The sequence below is a fragment of the Triticum urartu genome, chromosome 4 (assembly GCF_003073215.2).
Source record: "Triticum urartu cultivar G1812 chromosome 4, Tu2.1, whole genome shotgun sequence".
In the NCBI taxonomy this organism is placed as follows: Eukaryota; Viridiplantae; Streptophyta; class Magnoliopsida; order Poales; family Poaceae; genus Triticum; species Triticum urartu.
The window spans coordinates 611,886,326-611,913,448 of NC_053025.1; the positions used below are offsets into that span (position 1 = coordinate 611,886,326).

A 27,123-nucleotide genomic window follows, 5' to 3' on the forward strand; every position below is an offset into this window, starting at 1 on the left:
CAGTAGATTTTTCACGGCTGCTTTTAGAAATCCACAGCCAGAGCCTAAGAACGTTGGCACCAAACCAAGCAAGCTCTAACATTCAAAATGTAGAGGCTTCACGCGGCTTGTGAGCCAAATTCAACTGAATTCCTTGGAAGCAACTCAAACTCACATGGCCATCGTTGAGCATGGTTCACGCCATCCCAGCCGTCCACGTGTCCTGTCGTTCGCCTCACTGGTGTCGGCCGCCGCTGATCCGTCGCAGTCAAGCCAATGATCCACACCTTTCCTGCCACCGGCCGCCAACCCCACCCAAACCACCTATATATCCGCCCCCCTCCCCGCGCCACCAACCCAGCCCACCTCGCCGCCGCTCCAGATCTGCCTCCGCCGCACCGGCTCGCCGCCGTCGCTCCCTCCCCCTCCCTCTCGATCTCAGTCTCCAGGAGAGGCATGATGGCATTGCCTCGCGCGGCCTGCCTGGTTCTCCTCCTCGTGGTGGTGGCGGCGCCGGTGCTCTGCGCCGCGCAGAGCCCCATCTCGCAGCCGCCGTCGTCCGGCGCGCCCACCGCGTCCCCGCTCTTCCGCCCCGACGCCGACTCCGATGGCGGCGACAATGGATCCGCTGCGTCCCCCTCCCTGCCCCCCGCGAGCTCCCCTGGCGAGGACAAGGCGGCGGCGGCGTCCCCTCCCGCGCCCACCGACACGTCCCCGCTCCCGTCCCCCACCGAGGCCCCCTCCTCCGCCGCGCACTCGCCGGCCCCGGCGCCGTCGTCGTCCCTGCACTCCGCCGCCGCGCCGGCCCCTGCTCCTGCCGCCGACAAGGAAGGCGACGACGACGACGATTACAGGAAGAAGAAGGTGAAGGCCCCGGCGCCCGCCCCGGCCGCGATGGAGGTGAAGGCCGGCACGGCCGGCGCCGACGAGCAGCGGGCGGTGGACGCGGAGAGGCGGGACGGGGAGGGCGAGATGAACGGCGGGAAGAAGGCGGGCGTGGTGGTGGGCGTGTTCTCGGCGGCGGCGGTGCTGTGCCTGGCCGCCGTGGTGTACCGGAAGCGGCAGGCCAACATCCGGCGGTCCAGGTACGCCGACTACTCCGCGCGGCTCGAGCTCGTCTGACCGGCGACCGCTACCGTCCGTCCGTCCGAGCGCTACCGCGTACGGTATGGAGATCGACGACTGGAGATGCAATCCTGGCTCTGAGATCTGTGGGTCGACGTGCCACACACATACAGCGTTGTTTTGATCCGTGTTAATTAGATTCACGCATGGTGTCCATTCTTGGGGCTCGGAGATTATTACATAATATTCTTTGATTAGTGGGAGGTTGAGATCGAGGAGAGCAATAACATTGGGTCGAGGAAGAGAAGATTATACTTGGGAGTTTTTCTCTCTTTTGTACACTACATACAGAGATGCATTACATTATATGTATTTTGACCATTTGTCACTGGTACAAATACTTACACTAGTTGTGTAAACAAATATAAGAGCGTTTAGATCAAACGCTCTTATAGTATCCAAAACGTTATTATATTATGAGACGGAGGGAGTACATTGCATTCTTGTTGTCACTGGGGTGGCTTGCATGAACAAAGAGGTAGCCTTCAGATCCAAAATTTGGGCAGATGGGGTCTCCAAGTGGAGCAGGAGTGAGGTTTGTTCCATCTATCTGTCTGCGTCGTTGCTGAGATCTACTCCAGCTGGGGACAGACTTGAATTACAAACAACATGGTTTTCTTTCCCGTTGTTTATTTTCTTGGTGTCTGTCGGTTGCCTCTCTCTCGGAGTTGAGCTTCTTCTCTGAATCTGAATGGGCCTAGTCGTCAAAGTGCAACGCGTCGTCTTTTGATGCTCTTGTTTTGACCCTGCATTTCTACTCGAAGCGGTCGAGCTGTGACTAGTGCTTGTTTTGGCCACAGAAAGAGTGCGTACGTGATGGTACAGGCCACCTACAGACCGCGTTGCATTGCATGGACAGTTCCGAATTACTTGTTGCAAGAATGAACGTATCTAGATGTATTTTAGTTCTTTTTTTTCTTTTTTTGAAGGAAGATGTATTTTAGTTCTAGATACATTCATTTCTGCGACGAGTAATTTGAAATGGAGGGAGTAGTACTATCCGGAACCAACCAATTCTTTCTTTCTTTCTTTCTGGGTTGGGTCGGTTGACGTTCCATCTGCTGCCCATACAAGACACCTGCATAAACACACATGTGACACGACACCAGCGGCGAAATGTCCTTTTTTTTCTTTCTCCGTCCGTCCTTGCGGCCGTTGCGCGCATCAATCAAATGTTTGGCGCACACACGCACCGTGAGCTGTTTGTTGACTGTACTGCCAACCCAACATTCAGGTTCGGCTCAGGGACGACCGAATTTCTACTCACGGGAAAGTGACAAGTGTATGCGGACAGGCACCTTAATTTATTTGATATACTCCTGGAGACTCTGGCTGTTGCGCGGCGTCGGCGTCGGACGGCAGGCGTGCTCGGGGCAGGGCGGGCATCGAGGCGTTGACGCTTGGCACGTACTCCGGCCGGCCGGCCGGCACGCACACACGTCAAGGTAACCTCCTCCGTTGAAAAGCATCACTACTCCTACTCCTACTCGGCATAAATGTAACCGTGCTCCGCAAGCCAAGCCACTATGAGTAGTACGTGTGAAGCGTCTCCGTAAGCACGGCTCAAAGCAAAACCAAAAAAAAAAACCGGATCAAAGCGATTATTTTTAATAGGAAATGTTTACTCCCGCCGCCCGTCTTATACAACTAGATGATATCCCGCACGTTGCTGCGGGACTTTGTAGTTTCGATGAGCAGATTCAAAGAAAGGCAGATTACTGTATGAATGAAAGTAAAATATGGCTTGAAATGTTGATTTACAGGTAAAGTAGACCTGAGCAGTCACCTAAGATATATGTTCCAAACAAACATTGAGAGAGGCATCATGAATAGCATACATTGATATAGTTGTTTAATCTGCTAAGGAAGCAGTACTGTACATAAATAGCATACATTGATATAGTTGTTTAAACTACTAAGGAAGCAGTACTGTACATAAATAGAACTAAATTTTATTTGCTTATACTGGAATGATAACTTTTTCTGAAAGGCTTATAGCTGTAGGTCATACCTTGTCTAGAAATTTTCTTCTTAGATGATCTTATCTTTCTTATTCCTAGCAGAGCAACAATAAGAATCTGGGCTGTACTTGGCATTCTTGATTCTTCAAAGAAACTGAAATGGGAGAATGGACTCTTCATATTTACTCGGAATATTATGGTTCATAGCCACCCCATTAAGATTGCTGATCGGGAGAAGCTGCAAGATCTCTTAGGAAAGTGAGGCACAACGGTGGGACAAAGTGTGCTTCGACAACTGTAAGGAAAGTAGTAAATACGACATCCCATAGAGCTAGGGAAACAACTTGCAGTGCTCAATGATTGCTCGACAGTCTGATGTTATCTTTTCGTTTTCTTTTTATAGTGTGCATGAAAATGAATTATGAAACTCAAGCCCTGCATGTACCATAACCATCCATGTTTTGTTGTTCTGATGTAGAAAATCAGATAGCACAGTTTAACAGTAACCCTAAAGAAACATCAATAAAGGTGAATTGATGGGATGGCAAATACTGCAAACATTCATTCATGTGCCAACATAATTACAGAAGGCAAGGAAAATAATAATAATCAATAAATGATATAGGATAACCTCACATTAAGTAGCAAGATATTGTACCAGGCAGTGGGAACTTCAAATTTCTGCCGGCACTATAAGAGAAACATACATGAAGGAAGCAAATGGCAGGCTAATTTGAGTGATATAATAGAGGATTAAGGTAAGAGAGTAGTTACCTGGCCAGGAACAAATCCTGGTTATAATCGAAAGAAGAAAGTAGTATGGGGTCGGCAAATGTCTATGATACGCAAGTGAGACATGGATCTTCATGGTGCATCCACAACAACCTGGAGGAACCACATTATGAAACGCTTCATAGGTGCTCAAGGAGCGCTGAGTCGACGCATCCTTCTAATTAACACACACTGTCCGAAAACAATTGTACTCCAGAATTTTCGTTTCTGGTAAAATCATGTATCATGGTAACCCTGTAGTATACCTTATCGGACCAGTAAAGATGTATAGAGATAAGAAACAAATTATGTTCATTAACATCACATAGCAAATTTAGAATGGTCAGCGAAGAGCATGCTTCAAATCTGGTTCTGCCCTTGATCTTCACGGTCAATCAATATCACCAACATGGCTACACCTCTATGTCATTAGATATTTCAGCAATAATGCACTTGCAGCTTCTCTTATATTTACTGTACCTTTAATCAATAACTGAACCATGATGTGCGTTCTACAGATTCTGTTAAAACTTGAATCTTGACTTAAAATCAATTAACAACTACTGAAAGTGGTTCAAGAAATGAACCAAATAATGTAGGTTACCACTATTTATGAAAAAGGTACTACTTGTGAGATCAAGGACTAAATATCAAGAGATCCTGCATTTCCAATAGCTAGAATAATCAAGAGAAGAAACATCATTAACCTAATAGGCAAAGTTCGCAGCCGTGGTGAAGAGGGTTTTTATGAACCCTTTTTGTAAGCTGATGACGACGGCAAGTGATGTGACAGTGGCCGACTGCGATGATGGCATCCTCCATACCCCATGAACTGCTTCGCGTCCCATCCCGCCGGTAGTGTCCCGTGGTGGAGAGCTCATGTCAAGCCGGTGGCAGATGCCCATGTACGGGTGAGGCGCGAGAGTGAGTGAGAGACATACCAGTGATGAAGATCTTGATGGACTGGGTGATGCCAAACAGAGTCAGGCAGGAGAAAAAGGGCGACTCCGCGGACAGCGGCTGCGCGACGGAGGCGGGTTGCTGGGTCTCCTATCGATGGTTGGCTAGTTCTAGAACCTTCCACACTATGCCTCCTCCTCGAGACCTACCTGACAGGCAGGCGATGGGCGCCGACGGCGGTGATTTCGATTTAATCGTCACCAACATCATAATCGTAATATTCTAATCGTTGTGCTGAGGACGGAAGCATGAAGGTTGGGGAAGATGAACATTATTTGGTATGGAAATCAATGGCGAAGGAGCGGAGATGAATGGGTCGTATTAATACAGCGGTGGAAGAAATCCAAGCAGGGGAAAGAATTGATTCCTCCATCGTGCGGGCCGGGGGCAACGAAAGGAAAAACTCTGATGTGGGCGGTTCAGCTGAAAGTTGGTAACGGACGCGACTATTGGGCTTGTTTTCCTTTTAGAAGAATAACTGTGAATGAGACGATTAGGCTTCGGTGCACAGTATAAGATTGTAATCTGTTTCTTTTGCATTTTTTTCATGGAGGATATGGCGGGCCAAAGATTGCATGTCTCACGGCTGCATGCGGACGCATTGCTGTGGTGGAGAATGGATGACGTGGCCAAATGCTGATGTGGACAGCTTGCATGTTTAGATAAATAACATAGTGGGGGTGAACTTTTTAAGTATATAGGATATGGAACAAAGGAAGTAGCACATCTCATCCGGCATCTTCTCGTGTTGATTCTAATAGGTGGTTTCCACCTTGAGTGGAATTTCTGACATTGTGTACATAATGAAATTATCAATTGCCTTCCGGGTCAAAATATCGCAGCCATTATGCTGGAATTTTGTCTATTTTGGGCCTAGCCCAATAGCAGTTTTAGAAATTCCTAATAAATCCTAGAGGCCCACACAGCCCATTTGTGTAAGGCAAGAGGTGGAACAAAAGTTTAGTCCCACATTGCTAGTTGAGTGGGAGTTGGACCTCCTTATAAGGGAGGTTCTCTCCCCACTTGTACGAGCATGAGAACAAGAGGGATATCCACGCGCGCTCCTCCTCCGCCGCCCGCCTCGCGACGGGTTGCGGGAATGAGCCGAGCCGATGTCTAAAGGTCGCTCCTCTCCAGAGAGATACACCAGAAGATCCCCTTCCTCTCGCCACAAAGTTCCTGAGCACTGCGCTGCTGCTACGATCTTTCCCATCCCGGCTTGCGGCGTGCACCGCACGTCGGGACAGTAGGCCTCCGAGACCGCACCTTTTGAGTCCTATACGGGAGAAGGGTGATAAGGTTTTTGGGGAGCGCTCAGCGCGACTACTGGCTGCTTCATCACGGACGATTCGGTCGCCGACGACTTCTTCCCCGACCTCCTCGACGACATGGCACGCGAGGACACCGACCCCAAGTCCAGCGCTTCTGCTGCTGTTGTCCCGTACGTGTTCTTGTCTTTCCTGTTAAAGGTTCTGCCACAGTTCCTTGTTCTAGTTCTTGTCCTACACATGTTAGGTTCTACTTCATATATACTACTTGCTATACTGTCTGCTTTAGATATGATAGGCTACGGTTCATATATGCAGAAGCTATTTACCTTCTCTCTGTCAGAATGCATGACTTGTTTTATCTCTTCTATATTAGTCATGCTTTATCTAGTATTTCTGTTAATAAAATCATTTGGTAAATTGCTCATATTTCCAACAATCCAAAAACCTTATTATAGGCAATTTACCCCAAGTGGTTTTGCTGCTTCCATGAGACCTCCTATATTTGAGGGTATCCACTATAAGAGGTGGCGCGTGAGAGCAGTCTTATGGTTTCAAACCATGAGTTTCTATGACGCCACTCTCGGCAAACCTGAAGGAGAGCTTGATGCTCAACAGGCACAAGCTTTTCAGAAAATGGATACTCTGTTTAAGGCTGCTCTCTTGAGTGTTCTTGGTGAGAACATAGTTGATGCTTATGCGTCAATTGATAATGGAAAAGATATGTGGGATGCACTCGAGGCCAAGTTTGGGGTCTCAGATGCTGGCACTGAGTTGTACATCATGGAGCAATTCTATGATTACAGGATGACTGAAGAGCGCTCCGTGGTTGAGCAAGCTCATGAGATACAGTCATTTGCTAGAGAACTTGAGCACTTCAGTTGTATGCTACCGGACAAGTTTGTTGCCGGAGGTATCATCACTAAGCTTCCTTCTTCATGGAGGAACTTTGCTGCCTTGCTGAAGCATAAGAGGCAGGAGTTTTCCGTCCCGGATCTCATTGGCACTCTTGATGTGGAAGAAAAGGCGAGAGCAAACGACACACGTGCTCGAGGTATTGAGGGAGGATCTAGTGCCAATGTGGTACAGAAGCGGAACTTCCAGCCCCACAAGTTCAAGAACAAGGGCAAGTTTGATGGTAAAGCAAAGTTTGATGGGAAGAACAAGGCTGTGCAACACACGAACTTCAAGAAGAAGAATGGCAAGAAGAAAGGTGCTTGTCATGTGTGTGGGGATCCTGATCATTGGGCTCCTAGTTGCCCTAATCGCTATGACAAGCGTAATCCTGGGAAAGGCGGCAAGACCGCTAATGTTTTCATTGGAGACACTGACATGAAGGATGCTGGGTATGGTATATTTCCCACTATTCTTTCAGTATGTCATTCTCCTGACTGGTTGATTGACACGGGTGCTAATGTGCATGTATGCGGTGATATTTCCATGTTTTCGTCTTATCAGACCGCAGGGACTTCAACCGTGCTGATGGGCAACGGTTCAAGTGCTTCTGTTCGTGGTGTTGGCACGGTCGATCTGAAGTTTACTTCGGGGAAGATCGTGCGGCTGAAGAACGTGCATTATGTCCCCTCCGTCAACAAAAATCTTGTTAGCGGATCTCTTCTGTGTAGAGATGGCTACAAGCTTGTCTTTGAGTCGAATAAATTTGTAATATCCAAGTATGGAACCTTTGTTGGTAAAGGCTATGAGTCAGGAGGCTTGTTTCGTTTATCCTTATCAGACGTTTGCAATAAAGTTGTTAATCATATTTGCAACAATAGTGAATCCAATGTGTGGCATTCACGTCTTTGTCATGTTAACTTTGGTTGCATGTCGCGACTAGCGAAGTTGAACTTAATTACTAGTTTCACCACCGTCAAGGGATCTAAGTGTCAAGTGTGTGTGCAAGCTAAGCAACCTCGTAAGTCTCACACGACTGCGGAAATAAGAAATCTTGCACCACTAGAGCTCATACATTCAGATCTATGTGAAATGAATGGTGTGTTGACAAAAGGTGGAAAGAAATATTTCATGACGTTAATTGATGACTCCACTAGATATTGTCGTGTGTATCTTTTGAAGTCTAAGGATGAGGCTCTGAACTTTTTCAAGATCTATAAAGCCGAAGTGGAAAACCAACTTGATCAAAAAATCAAGAGGCTTAGGTCCGACCGTGGTGGAGTATTTTTCCAGTGAATTTGATGCTTTTTGTGCGGAACATGGTATAATTCATGAGAGGACGCCTCCCTATTCACCTCAGTCAAATGGGGTGGCCGAAAGAAAGAACCGTACTCTAACTGATTTGGTTAACGCCATGTTAGACATATCGGGTCTCTCCAAGGCATGGTGGGGGGAGGCGATATTGACAGCATGTCATGTTCTGAACCGAGTCCCCACAAAGAATAAAAAGATAACTCCATTCGAGGAATGGGAGAAGAAAAGGTTAAAACTCTCTTATCTGCGAACATGGGGTTGTTTGGCGAAAGTCAATGTTCCAATTCCAAAGAAGCGGAAGCTTGGACCAAAGACTGTGGATTGTGTTTTCCTGGGATATGCTTTTCATAGCATTGGCTATAGATTCTTGGTTGTAAAATCTGAGGTACCTGACATGCATGTCGGTACGATCATGGAGTCGAATGATGCGACTTTATTTGAAGATATCTTTCCGATGAAGGATATGGCTACCTCGTCTAATCAGGAGATGTCTAGTTCATCGAATCAGGAACCAGTTACAATTACCGAACCTACCATTTCGAGGGAACACTTCGAAAGTCCTGTGGAGGAGAACAATGAAGTTCCTACCAGGAGCAAGAGACAGAGGACTGCAAAGTCCTTTGGTGATGATTTTCTTGTGTATCTCATAGATGACACTCCCAGTTCTATTTCAGAGGCCTATGCATCTGAAGATGCTGACTACTGGAAGGAAGCGGTTCATAGCGAGATGGATTCCATCTTGGCAAATGAAATTTGGGAGATAACTGATCGTCCTTATGGGTGCAAACCTATAGGATGCAAATGGGTATTCAAGAAGAAGCTTAGGCCTGATGGTACTATTGAAAAGTACAAGGCTCGGCTCGTGGCTAAGGGTTATACCCAAAAGGAAGGTGAAGACTTCTTTGATACTTACTCACCTGTGGCTCGACTGACCACTATTCGAGTTCTACTTTCACTAGCTGCCTCGCATGGTCTTCTCGTTCATCAAATGAATGTTAAGACTGCTTTCCTAAATGGAGAGTTGGACGAGGAAATTTATATGGAACAACCAGATGGGTTTGTACTAGATGGTCAGGAAGAGAAAGTGTGCAAGTTGCTGAAGTCTTTGTACGAACTTAAGCAAGCACCCAAACAGTGGCATGAGAAGTTTGAAAGAACTTTAACAGCTGCAGGCTTTGTTGTGAACGAAGCCGACAAATGTGTGTACTATCGCCATGGTGGGGGCGAGGAAGTTATCTTGTGCTTGTATGTCGATGATATACTAATTTTTGGAAAAAATCTTAAAGTTATTAAGCAGGTCAAGGATTTCCTATCTCGTTGTTTTGAGATGAAGGATTTAGGAGTGGCTGATGTCATTCTGAACATCAAGTTGTTGAGAGACGATGATGGTGGGATTACTTTGCTTCAATCTCACTATGTGGAAAAGATCTTGAGTAGCTTTGGCTATAGTGACTGCAAGCCCTCTCCAACACCATATGATGCTAGTGTGTTGCTTCGAAAGAATCGAAGAATTGCTAGAGACCATTTGAAGTATTCTCAGATTATTGGCTCGCTTATGTACTTAGCCAGTGCTACAAGACCTGACATCTCTTTTGCTGTTAGCAAACTGAGTCGGTTTGTTTCAAAATCAGGAGATGTGCATTGGAAAGCTCTAAAGAGAGTTTTGCGTTATTTGAAAGGCACTGCAAATTATGGAATTCACTACACCAGGCATCCAAAGGTGCTTGAAGGGTATAGTGACTCAAACTGAATCTCAGATGTTGATGAGATAAAGGCCACGAGCGGTTATGTATTCACTCATGTAGGTGGCGCTGTTTCTTGGAAGTCTTGCAAGCAGACCATCTTAACGAGGTCAACAATGGAAGCAGAACTCACAGTACTAGATACAGCTACAGTCGAAGCAGATTGGCTTCGTCGGCTCTTGAATGACTTACCGGTTATTGAGAAACCTGTACCGGGTATCCTTATGAACTGCGACAATCAAACTGTGATCACGAAAGTGAGCAGCTCAAAGGATAACATGAAGTCATCAAGACACGTTCAGAGAAGGTTAAAGTCTGTCAGAAAAATGAAAAACTCCGGAGTTATTGCATTGGATTATATCCAAACGTCTAAAAATCTGGCAGATCCTTTTACTAAGGATCTATCACGTAATGTGATAGATAATGCATCGAGGGAGATGGGTATGAGACCCACAATATGAGTTGTTCACAGTGGTAACCTATTCTTTGTGATCGGAGATCCCGTGAATTAGATGTGGAAGACAAGCTGTTGGTCAACTAAGAGGAGAGTATCCTTATTATTCACAATACCACTCCATGAAGATGCAATACTCTCTTTATCTGCATGGCAGGTTGATGTATATCTTAATGTGTTCTAAGTGGCTTATTTAAGCAGAGATGTTATCCTGCAGAACATCTTTTGAAGAACACACCTATATGAGTCTGATTGTCAAACGTCGCAATCTATGAGAGTAGGGTTCTCTCTAGTAAACTCATGAAAGGTCACGGAGTATGACGCATAAGCTACACCCGCGGGGAAGACCCACGGTAGCCACGTATCAGTCAAGGCTTTATGTGAAGCTAGATTCGCAAAAAACTTGCAGTTCAAGGCCCAGTCCACTGTTCAAGTTGCTTACTAGTGTAGCATAGAGTTCTAGGTGGAAGTTCAACTTAACAGTTTCCACTGCAGTACCGGTATATAAAACAGTGTTTTGGAATCAAAGGCAAATTTTTGTGTGCCTCTAGGATCTGGTGGGGGATTGCTAGAATTTTGTCTATTTTGGGCCTAGCCCAATAGCAGTTTCAGAAATTCCTAATAAATTCTAGAGGCCCAAACAGCCCATTTGTGCAAGGCAAGAGGTGGAACAAAAGTTTAGTCCCACATTGCTAGTTGAGTGGGAGTTGGACCTCCTTATAAGGGAGGTTCTCTCCCCACTTGTACGAGCATGAGAACAAGAGGGATATCCACGCGCGCTCCTCCTCCGCCGCCCGCCGCGCCGCGCCGCGCCGCGGGTTGCGGGAATGAGCCGAGCCGATGTCTAAATTTTTGCCACGCACGACGGGTATACGAAAGGTCACGTGGGAGTTGAAACGTTTTTCTGTAGTGGACACTGAATTCGAACGGCGCACCTCTTCGGCCTCTGCATGTTCGCTTCGTCTCCCTTCGTTGCTTCACCTCCCGTCGCAGCCTCTTCGCGTCCTTCTCCTGTGCCTATATAAGAGAGGTCGCTCCTCTCCAGAGAGATACACCAGAAGATCCCCTTCCTCTCGTCACAAAGTTCCTGAGCACTGAGCTGCTGCTACGATCTTTCCCATCCCGGTTTGCGGCGTGCACCGCACGTCGGGACAGTAGGCCTCCGAGACCGCACCTTTTGAGTCCTGTACGGGAGAAGGGTGATAAGGTTTTTGAGGAGCACTCAGCGCGACTACTGGCCGCTTCATCACGGACGATTCGGTCGCCGATGACTTCTTCCCCGACGTCCACGACCTCCTCGACGACATGGCAGGCGAGGACACCGATCCCAAGTCCAGCGCTTCTGCTGCTGTTGTCCCGTACGTGTTCTTATCTTTCCTGTTAAAGGTTCTGACACAGTTCCTTGTTCTAGTTCTTGTCCTACACATGTTAGGTTCTATTTCATATATACTACTTGCTATACTGTCTGCTTTAGATATGATAGACTACGGTTCATATATGCAGAAACTATTTACCTTCTCTCTGTCAGAACGCATGACTTGTTTTATCTCTTCTATATTAGTCATGCTTTATCTAGTATTTCTGTTAATAAAATTATTTGGTAAATTGCTCATATTTCTAACACATTACGCCGACACGCTTAACAAAAAGATCAAACTTGTTTTGAATTATCGTAACATAATTTTTCAGCCACCCACCTTCCCTCCACCCGCGTGTGGAAACACAGTGAAACTCGAGGATTCGACTATGACCAAGCTATTTTCGGAAACCACAATTCGGAACCACAATTCTGACAAAGAATTTTAGTAGATTTTCTCCTGAGACCCCGCACACGGCACACCTACAATCCAGAAAGTGTTCCATCGATTTGGCTGCGTCGATTCTGGCTCTGGGTTGGGTCGAAATCAACGGAATGAGTGATGCCTAAAGGCCGCACAACTGTGTCTATGGATCAGGTGGCTGTGGTGCTGCCAAGTGCACGCCTACCTTAAATCACACACGATGTTTTGGTCCAACATCTAGTGGTTCGTATCATAGAGAAACAGTAATTCTTAACTGATCGATGTTGCATCTGACCATTGGAGTACTTCACATGACAACGTTTGGCTTGCAGCTGGTACGGATTATTAAAAAAACTACTGCTTGAGGCAAAAAAAATCGTAGCTAGCACCTACGCCGCATTCATCCAATCGTTGACTCTTTCTTGGCCCGACTGACAGGAACTCCATGATAAAAAGTTCAGTTTTGCTAATGCACATCTAAGTCATATGTTATTGATCTTACATTGAGATTCGTGTGAATATTTTCTTTCTCTTTTTTCTTTTTCTTTTTATATTTGATTCATTCACTTAGATGTGCAATAACTAGAGCACATCTAGATGTGCCCTAGACACACCCTAAAAAGTTATTAGAAGGGTTGAGCGCACTTTGCTGCAGTGCTAGTGTTGTTGGATTTTCATAAATTTTCTACAACCCGTGTTTCAAGACATAAGGTGTACTCCCTCCTTCCATCTATATAGGACCTAATACGTTTTTCGAGGCTAACTTTGACCAAATGTTAGAGCAATAATATATGACATGCAACTTACACAAAGCACATTGTCAAATTCGTATGTGAAAGGAGTTTTCAATGATATAATTTTCACATTATGCATGTCATGTATTATTAATCTTGTCAATAGTCAAAGGATGTCTTAAAAAACGCATTAGGCCCTATATAGATGGAAGGAGGGAGTATTAGTTTTTTGAAAAGTCGGACCTCTTTAAATTTGACCAAATTTGTAGAGAATTATATTGATATCCATACATTAAATCGGTATCACTAGATTCGTCATAAAATGATTTCATATTTTATTTATTTAGTAATGTGGATGTCGGTGTTCTTGGCTATAAACTTTGTCAAACTTAAAGAAATTTCACTTTTTAAAAACTATTGCACCTTATATTTTGAAACTAGGGGAGATTTTATTTGGCGAGTGGAGGAGGTGATGTAGTGTGTTTTTAATTATTTATTCAGAATGTGGTGTTTCGGTGGGGCCTTCGCGATGTGATTCTGTGTTATCTGCTAAACAACCCATACTTATGTGGGCTAAATTTCTACGTCGGTGGGTGCATTTATTATATTGGTCTTACATTATCACATATTGGCATTTCCTTTTTCTAGGTGGTGAGTGGTGCGCGTAATGATATGTTTTTATAGGTCGGTTGTTGTCGATTGATTTGAAAAATGTTGACCTGGTCAAACATGGACCAAATGCAAAATTGAATACCTTCATCGAATGAGAGAGCTCCAGAATTAGGAAGCATAATTAATTAAAATAATTGTTGGTGTTAATGTATCACATATTGACGTTTCATTTTTCTAGGTGATGATAGGGTGCATGGGACTGCTATGTTTTTATAGGCCGGTTGCTGTCGATTGATGAAAAACATTGATCCGATCAAAATCATGAACCAAATTCAAAGCTGAATACCTATAAAATTAGGGAGTATATTGAACTAAAAGAAATTGAATGAGAGAACTCGTCAGAAAAAATTATTGACCTGATCAAAACCGAGTGACCAATTCCATATTGAAGACCTCAATTGATTATGAGGCCTTAAAAACTAGGGAGCATAGTGCATTTACTTGAAGGGTTAGGCGCGCTTTGCTGCACCGTTGGTGTTGTTTTTTTAAAAAAATAATCACTATGTTTCAAAATATAAGGTGTATTTCTTTTTTGAAAAGTAAAACCTTTTAAATTAGATCAAATTTGTAGAGAAATATATCAAAGTCTGTAATATCAAATCGGTATTTGTAGATTCATCATGGAATGAATTTCCCCATACTTATTTTGTTTATATTTTGGATGTCGATATTTTTACTATGAAATTGATCAAGGTTAAAGAAATTTGATTTTTCAAAAAATAATACCCCTTATATTTTGGAACCGATGGAATATTTAGTTTGGTGGGTGGGGGAGATGATAGAGTGTGTTTTATTTTTATTTATAATGCGGTGATTTGGTGGGCCTTTCGTGGAGTGATTCCGTGATCTACTAACCAACCTATTATTATGTTGGGAATTTTTTGTGTCAATATGGTTGCATGTACTATATTGGTGCTACAATATCACATGATGGTTCTTCTTTTTCTAGGTGGTGGCAGGGTGCGCAGGATTGATGTTTTTATAGGCCAGTTGCTGCTGATTGATTTAAAAATTCGTTGGCTTGGTCAAAATCGTAAACCAAATCCAAAATTAAATACCTAAATTGAAAGAAAGAGCTCAAAATTAGGGAACATAATGAATTAGAAAATTTGAATGGGAGAGCTTGAAAAATTATTGAGTCGGTCAAAATGGGATGACCCAATTCTAAATTGAATACCTTAATTAATTGTGAGGCCGTAAAATTTGGAAGCATAGTGTATAGTATAAAAGAATTGAAGGATAGAGCTTTGAGAAATTTTTGAACCAGTCAAAATTGGGTGACCCAATTCTAATTGGAGATCTCATTTGAATGTGGGCTCTTTAAAACTAGGGAGCTTAGTGTTATAGAGGACTAGAAGGATTGGGCGCGCTTTGTTGCGTCATTGGTGTTGCTAGGTGTCAATAATTTTTCTACTCCCTTTGTTTCAAAATATAAGATGTACTCTTTGAATAATCAAACCTCTGTAAGTTTGACCAAAATTGTATAGAAATATATCAATATCCATAATATTAAATTGGTGCCATTTGATTCATTACGAAATGAATTTCCATATTTTATTTATTTAGTATTGAGGATGTGGACGTTCTGTCTGTCGATTGATTTAAAAAATCATTGACCTAGTTAAAATTGTGAACCAAATCCAAAATTGAATGCCTCGACCAAGTGAGGGACCTCCAAAATTAGGAAGTTAGTGGATTAACTGAATTAAATGAGAGAGCTCCTTGATAAAAAATATTGTTGACCCAATCAAAATCGGGTGACCCAATTCTACATTCAGGACCACAATTGACTGTGGGTACTCTAAAATTAGGGAGCATGGTGTATTTATAGTTAGATGTCATCGAATTCGTAATTGTCACCAAATCCCTCCCTTCCAATTTATGTACACCTAATATGAGAAGGAAAAAATTAGTAATTATGAAAAAAGCAAAAATAAACTTTACTTAAAATAAACTTAACCTTCTATTGTCCTCGTATAAAAAGTTTCACGAAGGAAAAAAAACCATCAACTTCTGGATTAAAAAACAAAATTTCAGTGACAAAATATGTGGATAGTAATTTGTATGTAGTGTTGATTTTGCTCTTTTTCACCCAGAATACCATGAAATTTATTCCTTGGCCGAACTGTTTATACAAGCACAACAAAAGGTCAACTTCATTTAAGAAAAAGTTTTGGACTTTTTTGTAGTTACTTATTTATATATAGGGTGTATATACATCGAAGAGCCAAACGTGTTTGTCCCTAATACATCTACATATATAAATATATTGTTGAAATATGAGTTAGAGAAGGTCACACAGCGCCATTACAAATAAAATTAACTCTGCTAACCATATTTGTCTAGTTAAGTTAGGATTAGCTAGGCTCCGTCCCCTACCGCCACCTCATCTTAGGGGCAGGGGACGGAGCTCTCAGATCTGGTGTTATCTTCTATTCCAGTCGTTGTAGCATGCAGATTCGGTTTGGGCCTGCAGGCTTCATGCGACCACCCCTCCCTCGGTAGTGTCTTGAAGAACGGTGGCCCCACATCGACCCCAACTCCAGTGGTGGCCTCGAGCTCACGGCCACAAGATCTGGTGTCACCATGGCCGAAAACTACGGCTGTGTGGTGGCTTCGATGACATCGACGCGAATTTACGTCAGGTTAACCCCTATCTGAATGGTCGTGATCTAGCTTGGGCCAATGCACACTTCTAGACTGAAACTCAGGAGAAAATCTACAATGAGGTGTTTGTGTCACGAAAGAACAAATTTGTGAAGCAGCACACGATCGGCGTTGCACACATGAGGGCAAAGCTGGAGTATTTTGGTGAGGCTCTGGCAATCTGTGAGCAGTTTGGTCTGTTTCCTCTTATGAAGTTTAACTGTGACTTTGATGACACTTTGGTAGCTTAGATCCTTGCCACTATCCACTTTGCTAATGAGAATGCTAGGACAATCACGTGGATGAGTAAAGATGAGCGCTTCTCTGCACCTTGGAAGGATTTTGTAAGACTGCTTCGATATTTCGGGACGGAGGGAGTACTAGAACATAAGTGTTATGGTTACTGCAGCCCATTTTGCACCTGATTGTTTTTTTAGAAATTGGTAGATAGTATGTACATAAATTATAAATATTTTAATAAAAAATGTAAGTTATAATTTCATAATTTAAAAGTTAAACTGTTGACACGAATATTCAACAGTGTTTAATATTTAAATTATATAATTTTTTGAATATTAGTCATGGGTAAATATTATACATAAGTGAACATTCATAAATATCTAGAGTGTATATATTTTTTGGATTCATTAAATATATTTATTTAATAAACATTTTCAATGTCGGTATTAACTAAATATTTTTATATAATAGAAAGGTTTATATTTAAATGTTTTTATTCTAATGATCATTTGCATTGCATGTATAATGTTTTTAGAATGTTACTTTATTAATTACGTGTTACAAGTAGCGCGCAAAATAGGCGCAGTATGTTCAGCATATTTAAGTTGCACATGCGTTTGCTTGTTAGTACACGTACTATTTACGCTGGAACTTGATTAGTGGACTGGCTGGAGTACCTCGCGTCGTAAGCGTTCGGAACCTGGCTTCCCCTTTTTCTTTTTCTTTTTGTTAATTCTGGTATCTAAGAGCTGAGCAGTGTGGCTTTTCTGCAAATTAAAAAATATGAGAGGATTTTGCTCAGAAATCCCTCGTGATGGTCAGCTTTTCCGCAAATAAAAAAACGAGTGTGTTTTTGTGCAAAAAAAAGTCTCGGCCAAGCGCCTTCACTCGCTGACATATGGGTCCATACATACGGATACCCCTGCATACGCATTTGTGACTGTATTTGCACGCTTGAGTCAAGTTTAATGACCGCAATTCTATATTTTCAAAGTTATAGCACCAAACTGAATATCGAGTGCAAGTACTATGACTTCTGATGATATTACCTCTCTTAAATTAAAAAAAAAAACAGAATGCGGTGTTTTGGTGGGGTCTTTGCGGTGTGATTCAGTGTTATCTGCCGATCAACCCATGCTTATATGGAAAAAAATTCTATGTCGGTGGATGCATTTATTATATTGGTGTTACATTACATACCAGCGTTTCTTCTTTCTAGGTGGTGAGTGGGTGCACGAGACTGATATGTTTTATAGTTCGGTTGCTGTCAATTGATTTGAAAAGTGTTGACCTGGTCAAACATGAACCAAATCCAAAATTAAGTACCTTAATCGAATCAGAGAGCTCCAAAACTAGGAAGCATAGTGAATTAAAAGAATTATTGATGCTATAGTATCAGTGCTGATATGTTTTATAGGCCAATTGTTGTCGATTGATGAAAAATCATTGATCCAATCAAAATCGTAAACGGAATTCAAAAGTGAATACCTCTAATATTAGGGAATATAGTAATTAAAAGAATTAGATGAGAGAGCTCCTTATAAAATTATATTATTGGCCCCTTAGAAAACTTTAAAATGGTCTTTTCGTTAATCTACATTAACTAAGTAAGCGGTTAGGCATCTTCAATGCGGACCTCACTCCGCCTGTAAACGTCCGGGCATAATTGTCCAGGCGCTGCAAGCCATCCAGAGCAGTCCGGCCACCACCGCCACGTACGCGTTTGGCACGCCGGTCCCACCCCAATACCCTCTCCCGCTTGACCGCTCCTCTGCTCCTCGCGTCACATTCATGCTGATCACTGGAGCCGGCATTGAAGAGGTGTGTCGACCGAGAGCGTCGCTCGCGCCGCGTCCCGGTCTCCACCCTGTTTAATGTCATAGAGACGTGACCGGACGAGGCGGGATGAGGTCAGGTCCGCTGGGTGGGTGGGTGAGGACCAGTTCCAGTGTGACCGCTTTTGTTTTGATATTGTGCCAATAAACTAGGCAAAACCCCAAAGAAATGTTTACTCCTCCAAGAGATCGGTTAGAGTTGCTCTAATATAATGAAGATCACAAGAAACTAGCTACTAAGGAGCTGTTCGGTGATCCACTGGCTCCACCAAATTTAAGGATCTACAACCTGCTCCGGCACTTTTAACTAGCGCTCCGCCAACTCCCGGAGCGAAAGTGTGGAGTGGAGGAGGGCCGAACAGGCCCTAACATGTACTCCCTCCGATCCACATTAAGTGTCATGGCTTTAGTTCAACTTAAAGCAGCGACAGTTAATATGGATCAAAGGGCGCAGAAGATATCTTTTTTTTTATATCACTTCTGTGCCGGTTATGATTCAGCTTCTCGTTTCGAATAAAGCTGAATCAAAATGTTGCACATTTAAGTCGGTTTAAGTGGGTCCTAAATATTTCAGTGGCATGTGCATCTGACCCAAATTCATACAGAACACAAACTAACTTGGTCATACTTCCAAAATTCAGTGCTCAGACAAATCTATGATAACAAATTACAAGGCATTACTTCGGTTTAGAGAATATAACTCTGATAGTAGCTTAATTCTTGACATACATTTCGACATATAGAAACAGGAAAATTCAGAGACTATATAAATCAGTAGAGCGAGAGCAGTCGTCCATGCCCACCCAATTCTGGAGCGACCTTGGAACGGGAGGTACTTGGACATCCAGAACGCCTTCAAGCATCTGAACAACTTGCCCCATCATCGGCCTATGATCTTCAGCATCTTGAATGCACCAGCATGCAGTTCTGCAAGCCCTGATCAGCTGCTCCACATCCACATCCACATCGTCTTCCAACCTGCTATCCAGCAGGCACATAACATCTCCTTCATTCACCTTGACTGCAGCAAAGATGGGAAAGTAAGTAAACCTCCCCTGTTTGATTTTCTCCGCATTCCTTCGCCCCGATACGATTTCAAGAAGCATCATTCCGTAGCTGTAGACATCAGCCTTATGCGTGATCGGTAGCCCTGAGATCCACTCCGGCGCAAGGTATCCGATGGTCCCACGCATCGTTGTCAATGCCCTGCTAAAATCCCGGCCAAGAAGTTTGGCCAAACCAAAGTCTGCAACCTTAGGACAGAAATCTGCGTCAAGGAGTACATTGTCCGGCTTCATGTCACAGTGTATGATACAGTCCGTGCATCCCTCATGCAGGTAAGCCAAGCCTCTTGCAGTTCCAAGTGCTATCCGGTACCGGACCTCCCAGCCCAAAGCTGCCGGGCTTTTCGAAAACAGATGAGAACTCAAAGATCCATTCTCCATGTACTCGTACACCAGCAGCCTTTTACTTCCTTCGGCACAAAATCCAAATAAACGAACAACATTGATGTGTTGGATCATTCCAATCGTTTGCACTTCCGCTCGGAATTGCTTCTCCCCTTGTCCAAATTCTTTTAGCTTCTTGACAGCCACCACAGAGGAACCTTGCAATGTTCCCTTGAAAACACAGCCAAAACCTCCTTCTCCAAGCTTTACCGAGAAATTTCCGGTAGCTTTCTTTATCTGGGCGTTTGAGAAGATCGTGAGGCTGCTGTTCGAATTCACCGGTCTGTCCATAAATGACTTCTTCTGGATTATCCGCAAAAGAACTAGACCAGTGAGGACGAGGGTTAACACAACTATCACTGTTGAAATAACAATTTGTATCTTGTGAATATGTGGAGCATGAGCAGACCACAACACAGATCCACATTCCCCAAGTTTAGCTGCAGTGATAGTACCGCCGTTATTCAGCTGTACATATACACGTGCATCGCTGAACAGGAGAAAATTGCCTCCATCTTGATGTATCCCCATCCAGCTGGGGAAAGTGCCGTGATAAATTTCATGATAATCTTCCTTATTGGAAACATATTCATCAATCTGTTCGACAATAAACCCTCCACCTTGGTTTGGATTCATAGCCAGAACTAAACCATAGTTGTAATCCCAGGATATAACAGAAGCATGGGGAATGAGGAAGATGTTGTTGCTCGTGTTTCTATTAAATCCCAGCCATCCTCCAGGCAGCAGTGTACCAATTGGATTATCAAAGCTTTGCCAGATCACCAGTGAACTCTTCACTGGATCTCTTATTACGAGATTTCCATTGTCAAGAAGCACTGTGAGTAGAGAAGTAGTACTATTTATAACTTCTGATGAATACGGATATGATGACCATCCAGGAATTATTCCACCGCTAACTGGAATACAGTCTAGTTCTAAGTTGCCATAGGTTGTGAAGCCAAAGCTCGAGTACACAGGGTAACAGTTTGTGGAATCACCTAAGGGCGACCAAACTAGAAGAGGGCGACAAGCTGATGACTTAATATACCATATGCCAAACGTAGAATCATAACCACAAGGAGGAAACAGGCAGTCGAAACCCAACTTGAAGGCACCATTTTTCGAAAGCAAGGTCTGGTTACCACTTAGAAATTGGCCCGGAAGGAGAGTATCAGTTGCATACGCAAATTTAGAACCTGAAGACATGACCTTGATCATCAAGTAGAGAAGTATTACTGCAAAGCGAGACGACGAAGGCATATGCTTGGTCTTGGTTGGCTTCTCCATTGGCTTCTCTATGTGGATGTTCCAACTCCAAACACTCAACCAACTCCAAAAGCAAGTTGAGTCGAGGGTGGTGATTTAGAAATGTTTGGGCTGAATAAAAGCAACTCCAAAAACACTCAATAAACTCGAAAAGTGTGTGGAAATTATTGAGTCATTCATGACAAGTCCTAATCATCCTGGAAAATGTTTCGACTCCCTCGCCCTAGGACAAAAGTAAGTTCCTTTTCTTCTGCTTGCGGATGTTGGTGTTAGCCAAACTTGCTTGCTGGCTGGCTAGCTGCTGTGGAGCGAGACGTTTGGTTGAAAAAAACAGCCAAGGGACACGGACGGCATTGATTGTTGGGCTGAAGACTGCTGACCCTGGAAAAGCACTTGATAATCTCTAAAACCATTGTAATAAGCAACAAAAAGAAACAATGTCCAAGACATGAGTTCACCCCATACATCTAGCAGGGTTCATGCGAGACAACACAGGGAGAATGACTCACCTCGAGCCCGCTCTTCCGGTGCAGACGCTGCCTTTGCGGTGGGCAATTTCTCCAAGCATATATCTAGCAGGGTTCGTGCAATTTCATCAATGTTTCAGCTAGCAGAGAAATTGCTGAGGCATGTACGTACCAAGCAGCAGGTTTCAGGAGACAAATGTTTGAGAAAAACTAATGTATGTACCCCAGCATGCACGCATGCTTGCTTGCTTGCTTCATTCCCAGTTTAACCAGCTTCTGCACTCCTTCCTCAACATCAAGACAACACACAGGCACAGGTACAGGTACAGGTACACACAGACAAAACAAATCATGTCTTCTCCCACAAGACAACACACAGGCACAGGTACATGAGCTTCAGCACGTAGTCGTTCATACATCCACAAACATCACTGGTCTTACTCTGCTTGTTACTCAACCTGTCCTTGCCTAGTACAGACAGACAGACAGACAGAAGAACACGCTAGTACAAACAGCTCTACCCTCAGATCACGTCCTTCTCCTTCTCCCTCCCTACACTACACAGGCTAGCTAGCACAGGACAAGCACTGGCATGACATGCACCACCTTGTCTGTCTATTCTACGGCTCCTTCACCACAGCCTTGAGTGCATCCCCGGCCGTCACCCTCAGTGGCACGAAATCTGGACACACGCAAAACAAACGGCAAGATGTCTGTCTGTCAGCACCACCCAGTCTTTGCTACATACATACTACGCAGGCATCTGCGGATTTAAACAGAAATAGGGTAAAACAAGCTTTACCTGATAGGAACTTGTACCGTTTCTCATTGCACACCGCCGTTGCTGAAAAGATATAGAGGACAGCAGAGTCATTGTAAGATTTGTGGTTTTAGATTAACTTGGAATTGATACAAGAACGGTTCAGATTTATCAACACCAACAGTAGAGGAAATGATAATAACTTTAGGGTACTCGCAGTTCTTTTAAATAAAGAACCCTCAAGTCTTTGGAAAGTAATATTTGGCATCCAACAAAACATGTCTGGTTCCTTGAAAAACAAACTTGATATCAAATTTGCTAGCACAACACCCAATGTATCAAGCGCTGATACAGGCTAAGGATTGCAACCGATAATGGGAAAACAGATACCCACTTCAATTACTCATGCAAGATGTCCTAGGGGATGTGACATAGCCTACTCAGACAAGAGTGGCGAAAACCATCGTAACAATAGGGTAAGACATTATGACCACTTGCTTTACTAATGAGTATCATATCAAATGCATCCACTGTATGGTCTACAGAGGCTCTTTATTTCGACATGAACTGTCTTTCAGGCAGCATAGTCAACAAACAAGATAAATGGGTTCCTAGATAAGGATACAGCAAACAAAAGGAGGGTCAACTTACAAAGGTTCTCGTAGGTAATTGACTTTTTACGTTCCTTCAGGGCATTCTCATGAGCATCCTTCGCAAATACCTCCAAGAATAACTCCTGCAGGTGCATGTGTAACATGAATATATATATAACACGATAACACTATCCAGTTCGAGATTCAGTACATGTCATAATCACTGCATACCAAAAGAAAATGGCACTGGTACATAAATACAAGTTGCAACAAAGATAAACGAGGTACACCAGCCACTGTTTCCCATAACACTTTTGAAATACTCCCTCTGTAAACTAATATAAGAATAATTTAGATCACTACTTTAGTTTAGTGATCCAAATGATCTTATATTAGTTTACAGAGGGAGTATCGTGCAAGCAAAGAGAAGCCACTCCAACAATCTGATCCTTGCTTGGTGTTACTTTTCTTGTCACATCCATGTCGTAATTACTCCCTGTCGTTCTCACTTCTCGGGATTATTTTTTACTCGTTGGGCATCGCTTCAGGGTAGCTCACATTACATTTCCTAGAATTCAAGAGGCTATTTTAGAACTGAACTTTAGAACAAGAATGATGACATTCTAATAGCATCCTCACTGAAACTGAAATCCATGCACATTACAGAAGTCTAAGCACCAGAACTCACTTGGCAGATTGGAAATCTGAATTTTGAATTTTGAATCAGCAGAAATAGACAACACTATCCCATTGAAGATTCAGTAGATGTCATAATCACTGAGTACCAAAAGAATGGCACCGATACATAAATACAGGTTGCAACGAAGATAAACAGGGTACACCAACCATTGTTTCCCCCCAATATTTTCAAAAAAAATGAAAAATGGTCAAACAGCAAGGAAAGAGAAGCATTTGGTTGGGGGAGGGGGGGGGGGCGACAATTTTAGCTTTGCTTTGGGTCACTTTACTTGTCACGTGCATGCCTAAATACTCTCCGCCTAAATAAAAGATAAATTTGTTCTCGGGGCAAATTTCCTTTTCTTATTGGTCGGGCATCACCTTCAGGCTAGCTTGCATTATCTTGTCTAGAATTCAGGACACTGGATTTTTTTTATTGAACTGAACTTTTTAGAACAAGAAGGATGCCATTCTAATAGAATATGTTCCCAGTCAGATACTTGGATGATCTCAGCAAGCTTATAATTCTTATGAACCTGGATGCCATAAATGTAAATTATCATTGCAACCTTTTTAGTTGACAACTGAAATCTACATGAGTTAGTGCACTACAGGAGGTAACTATGCAATCAGGCCACGCTTGTTATACACTTATACCACACTGTCAGCTTACACAGGTCAACTTCCTCCTCAGTCTGCTATGCTGCAGGTACAGTTTAATCATGTTGAACCAAAAGACCTTCATCTAGTGATTGATGAATTACAAATACCAATCCCGAAAGAAAAGAACTCTATTGGTTAGTGAAGAATTACAGGACTTCCAGCGGTTGGTGCTATGAACTTATGGTCTCCTCAGCAGGACCAGAAAGTAAGAAACAAATTCACTTGCCAGACTGGACTTCCAACTTATGGCCATCTTGTTTGGTGCTCGAAAAGAATTACAAGAAGCAATTAGAATTTTGCTGGAAGATAAGCACGTGAGTTAGCAAGATAAAGAAGAAACAGCACGAAGATGAATCAAACTATTGGAGCAAGTAGAGGCAACGGGAGGTGGGCAGTGCAGTGACTATGTACTTGTGCATAATGTTGTTGCTGCCTTGATTACGGACAAAACCACTACAACTAGTAGGCAGTAGCATAAGCCAGCTTTCAGAACAATGTTGCCAGGCTGGCAGCACTGCACAACTGTCGGGGAGGAGAGAAATGCATCGACCACCAAGTAAACTGGCTGGTTGGGTAGTCTAGGATTCCTTCTACTCGTCTTTTGGATGATGGCTGAAGCTTGATATTCCAGTGCAAATCTTACTACATACTCCCTCCATCCCAAAATAAGTGTCGTTTATTTAGTACAACTTGACACTTATTTTGGGACAGTGGGAGTATAAATTAAATTTTAAAACGAACATTTCATCTACTAATTTAGCTCATCCATGACATTTATGAATTTACAAGAAACAATATGTTTAAGGTGAGCCTGGGAATATTAAGCTACATAATGAGCAATCTCATAAATTTAGCTCATCCATGAATGACTAACAATCACATACAAGTTCAGCAATAGTAGAAACAATCTGGAAATACAACACCATTTTACTAACACCGGTCATATTCTTCCATCCAAAAAAAGAACACCAATTTTTCTCTCTAGATAACACGGTTTCCTACCACTTCGACACGATATTTCAAGTGGATATGCTTAGGAAAAACCAAAGCGAAAACATGGACGAAATGTGCACATCTACAGCAGAAATAGACAGTACTATCTACAAATCACTGCAAAACATGCCAAGAAAGACGTCCTCACAGTTCACTTGTGAGACAGTTTTGTACTGCCAGCAGCAGAAGCAGACACAGCTTATTATGTTGACATTTGGCTCAGCACAAAATCAAGCTTTGACATCTCAGACAACTTTACACTGGAATATTGACTGACCAAGGGTAGAGACAAACGATCGACAGTGAGAACACGACAGACAACTCATCGAACACCTTGTGGGCGTTGATGGGCTGATAGCACAACCAATCTAAATCTCACTAGCTAGCATAGATTCCACCCAAAATCATGGCATTCTGATAGGATGACACCAAGCTTCAGTCCTGACTGAAATTTCTAATTGCCAACACAGATCACTGCATAACTTGCATTCAGATTTTTCAGAGTAAAAGTTGGGGAAGTCTTACCGAGGCCTTGTTGACGAGGAAGACGGTCTCATTGTTAGATCGGATGGTGGCGTCCTTGTCCCGCATCAGCAGCCGCACCCGCGCCATCGGGAAGCTGCAGGTGCCCGGCTCGGCAGCCACCGGCGCCGCCCCTGCTGCCTTGCCCTTCTGTTTCTTCGCAGGCGAAGAGCCATTCTGCCCGCTCTTCGCCGCCTTTGGGGATTCCAGATCGCCATGCTTCCTCTTGCTCGGCGTGGCCTTCTCCGGCCCGCCGGAGGCCTGCTGCTTCTTGGTCGGCGTGGCCTTCTCCGCCTTGCCGGGGCTTTTCTTGGCGCTCTTTGCCTCCTTCTTCTGGGGTGTCTTGCTGGGTGTGGTGGCCTTCTCAGCACCGCCGGAGGAGGCTTGCTTCTTCTTGGTGGGCGTGGCCTCGTCCACTTTTTTGGCGCTCTTGGCCGGCTTCTGGGGTTGGGGTTCCCCGGCGTCGTCGCGCTTCCTCTTGCTGGGCGTCTCCTTGGCCGCCCCGTCTGAGGCCTGCTGCTTCGCCTTCTTGGGCGTGGGCTTGGGCTTGGGCTTCCCCGCTTCGCCGGACGGCTCCTGCTTCCCGGATCCGGATCCGGGCTCCGCCGCCTCGCCGCCCTTCTTCTCCTTCTTCTTTGGGGTCGCCGCCGTGTCCCCCATCTTCTCCTTCCCTCCCTTCTCCCCCTTCTCCTTCTTCTTGGTAGCAACCTTCTCCCCCTTCTCTTTCTTCTCTGGCGCCGCCGCCTTCTCCCCCTTCCCCTTCTTCTTCGGGGGCGCCGCCTTGTCCCCCTTCTCCTTCTTCTCCGGCGCCGCCGCCTTGTCCCCCTTCTCCTTCTTCTCCGGCGCCGCCGCCTTGTCCCCCTTCTCCTTCTTCTTCGGGGTCGCCGCCTTCGCCTTCTCTTTCTCCCCCTTCCCCTGCTTCTTCGGGGTCGCCCCCTTCTCCCCCATCTCGCTCTTCCCGGGCTCCGGAGCAGAGCCCTTGCCGGACTCGGCGGGGGCGGCGACCTTCTTAGGCCTCCCGGCCCCGCGCTTGGCAGTGGAGCCAGGGCTGGCGCCGGCGGCGGCGGGGACGGGATCCTTCTTAGGCCTCCCAGGCCCGCGCTTGGCAGTGGAGCCGGGGCTGGCACCGGCGGGGACGGGGTCCATCTTAGGTCTGCCGGGCCCGCGCTTGGCAGTGGAGCCGGGGACGACGGCACTCTCCTCACCCTCGGAAGGCGCGGCGCTCTTCTTCCCGGCCATGCCCGCCTCCCTCCGCCGCCCAAACCCTCGCCGAGAGCTCTGGAGTTCAAAATCAATCGGGGCCGCGCGGAAGCTTCGCGAACCAACCGAGAAATGGGCGCTCTTTTTTATGTTAGCC

General features: G+C 44.4%; 3 protein-coding genes across 3 annotated transcripts; 1 reads left to right on the forward strand and 2 right to left on the reverse strand.

The window, feature by feature from the left end:
* Nucleotides 1–308: 308 nt before the first annotated feature.
* LOC125554431 (mucin-1-like) lies at nt 309–1,425 on the forward strand. The gene has a single exon (XM_048717991.1). The coding sequence runs from the start codon at nt 436–438 to the stop codon at nt 1,099–1,101; it is 666 nt and encodes a 221-aa protein (XP_048573948.1). The 5' UTR covers nt 309–435; the 3' UTR covers nt 1,102–1,425.
* A 17,608-nt stretch (nt 1,426–19,033) lies between these two features.
* On the reverse strand, nt 19,034–21,742 carry LOC125553216 (G-type lectin S-receptor-like serine/threonine-protein kinase At2g19130). Its single transcript, XM_048717012.1, has one exon. The coding sequence runs from the start codon at nt 21,109–21,111 to the stop codon at nt 19,132–19,134; it is 1,980 nt and encodes a 659-aa protein (XP_048572969.1). The 5' UTR covers nt 21,112–21,742; the 3' UTR covers nt 19,034–19,131.
* A 145-nt stretch (nt 21,743–21,887) lies between these two features.
* On the reverse strand, nt 21,888–27,123 carry LOC125553217 (muscle M-line assembly protein unc-89). The gene is made up of 4 exons (XM_048717013.1): nt 25,770–27,123; nt 22,969–23,053; nt 22,360–22,401; nt 21,888–22,239 (listed from the first exon to the last, which is right to left on the reverse strand). Exons 1-4 carry the CDS (start codon nt 27,003–27,005, stop codon nt 22,178–22,180), a joined length of 1,425 nt encoding a protein of 474 aa, XP_048572970.1. The 5' UTR covers nt 27,006–27,123; the 3' UTR covers nt 21,888–22,177.

Bases quoted from the DNA above. Each gene is read 5' to 3' on its own strand.
- LOC125554431 (XM_048717991.1), top strand. From the start codon at position 436: ATGATGGCATTGCCTCGCGCGGCCTGCCTGGTTCTCCTCCTCGTGGTG.
- LOC125553216 (XM_048717012.1), bottom strand. From the start codon at position 21,111: ATGGAGAAGCCAACCAAGACCAAGCATATGCCTTCGTCGTCTCGCTTT.
- LOC125553217 (XM_048717013.1), bottom strand. From the start codon at position 27,005: ATGGCCGGGAAGAAGAGCGCCGCGCCTTCCGAGGGTGAGGAGAGTGCC. The intron at 23,054-25,769 runs GTAAGACTTCCC...ATGCACCTGCAG, and splicing joins TCCTCGTCAACAAGGCCTCG to GAGTTATTCTTGGAGGTATT. The intron at 22,240-22,359 runs GTAAAGCTTGTT...GCGTGTGTCCAG, and splicing joins ACGGTACAAGTTCCTATCAG to ATTTCGTGCCACTGAGGGTG.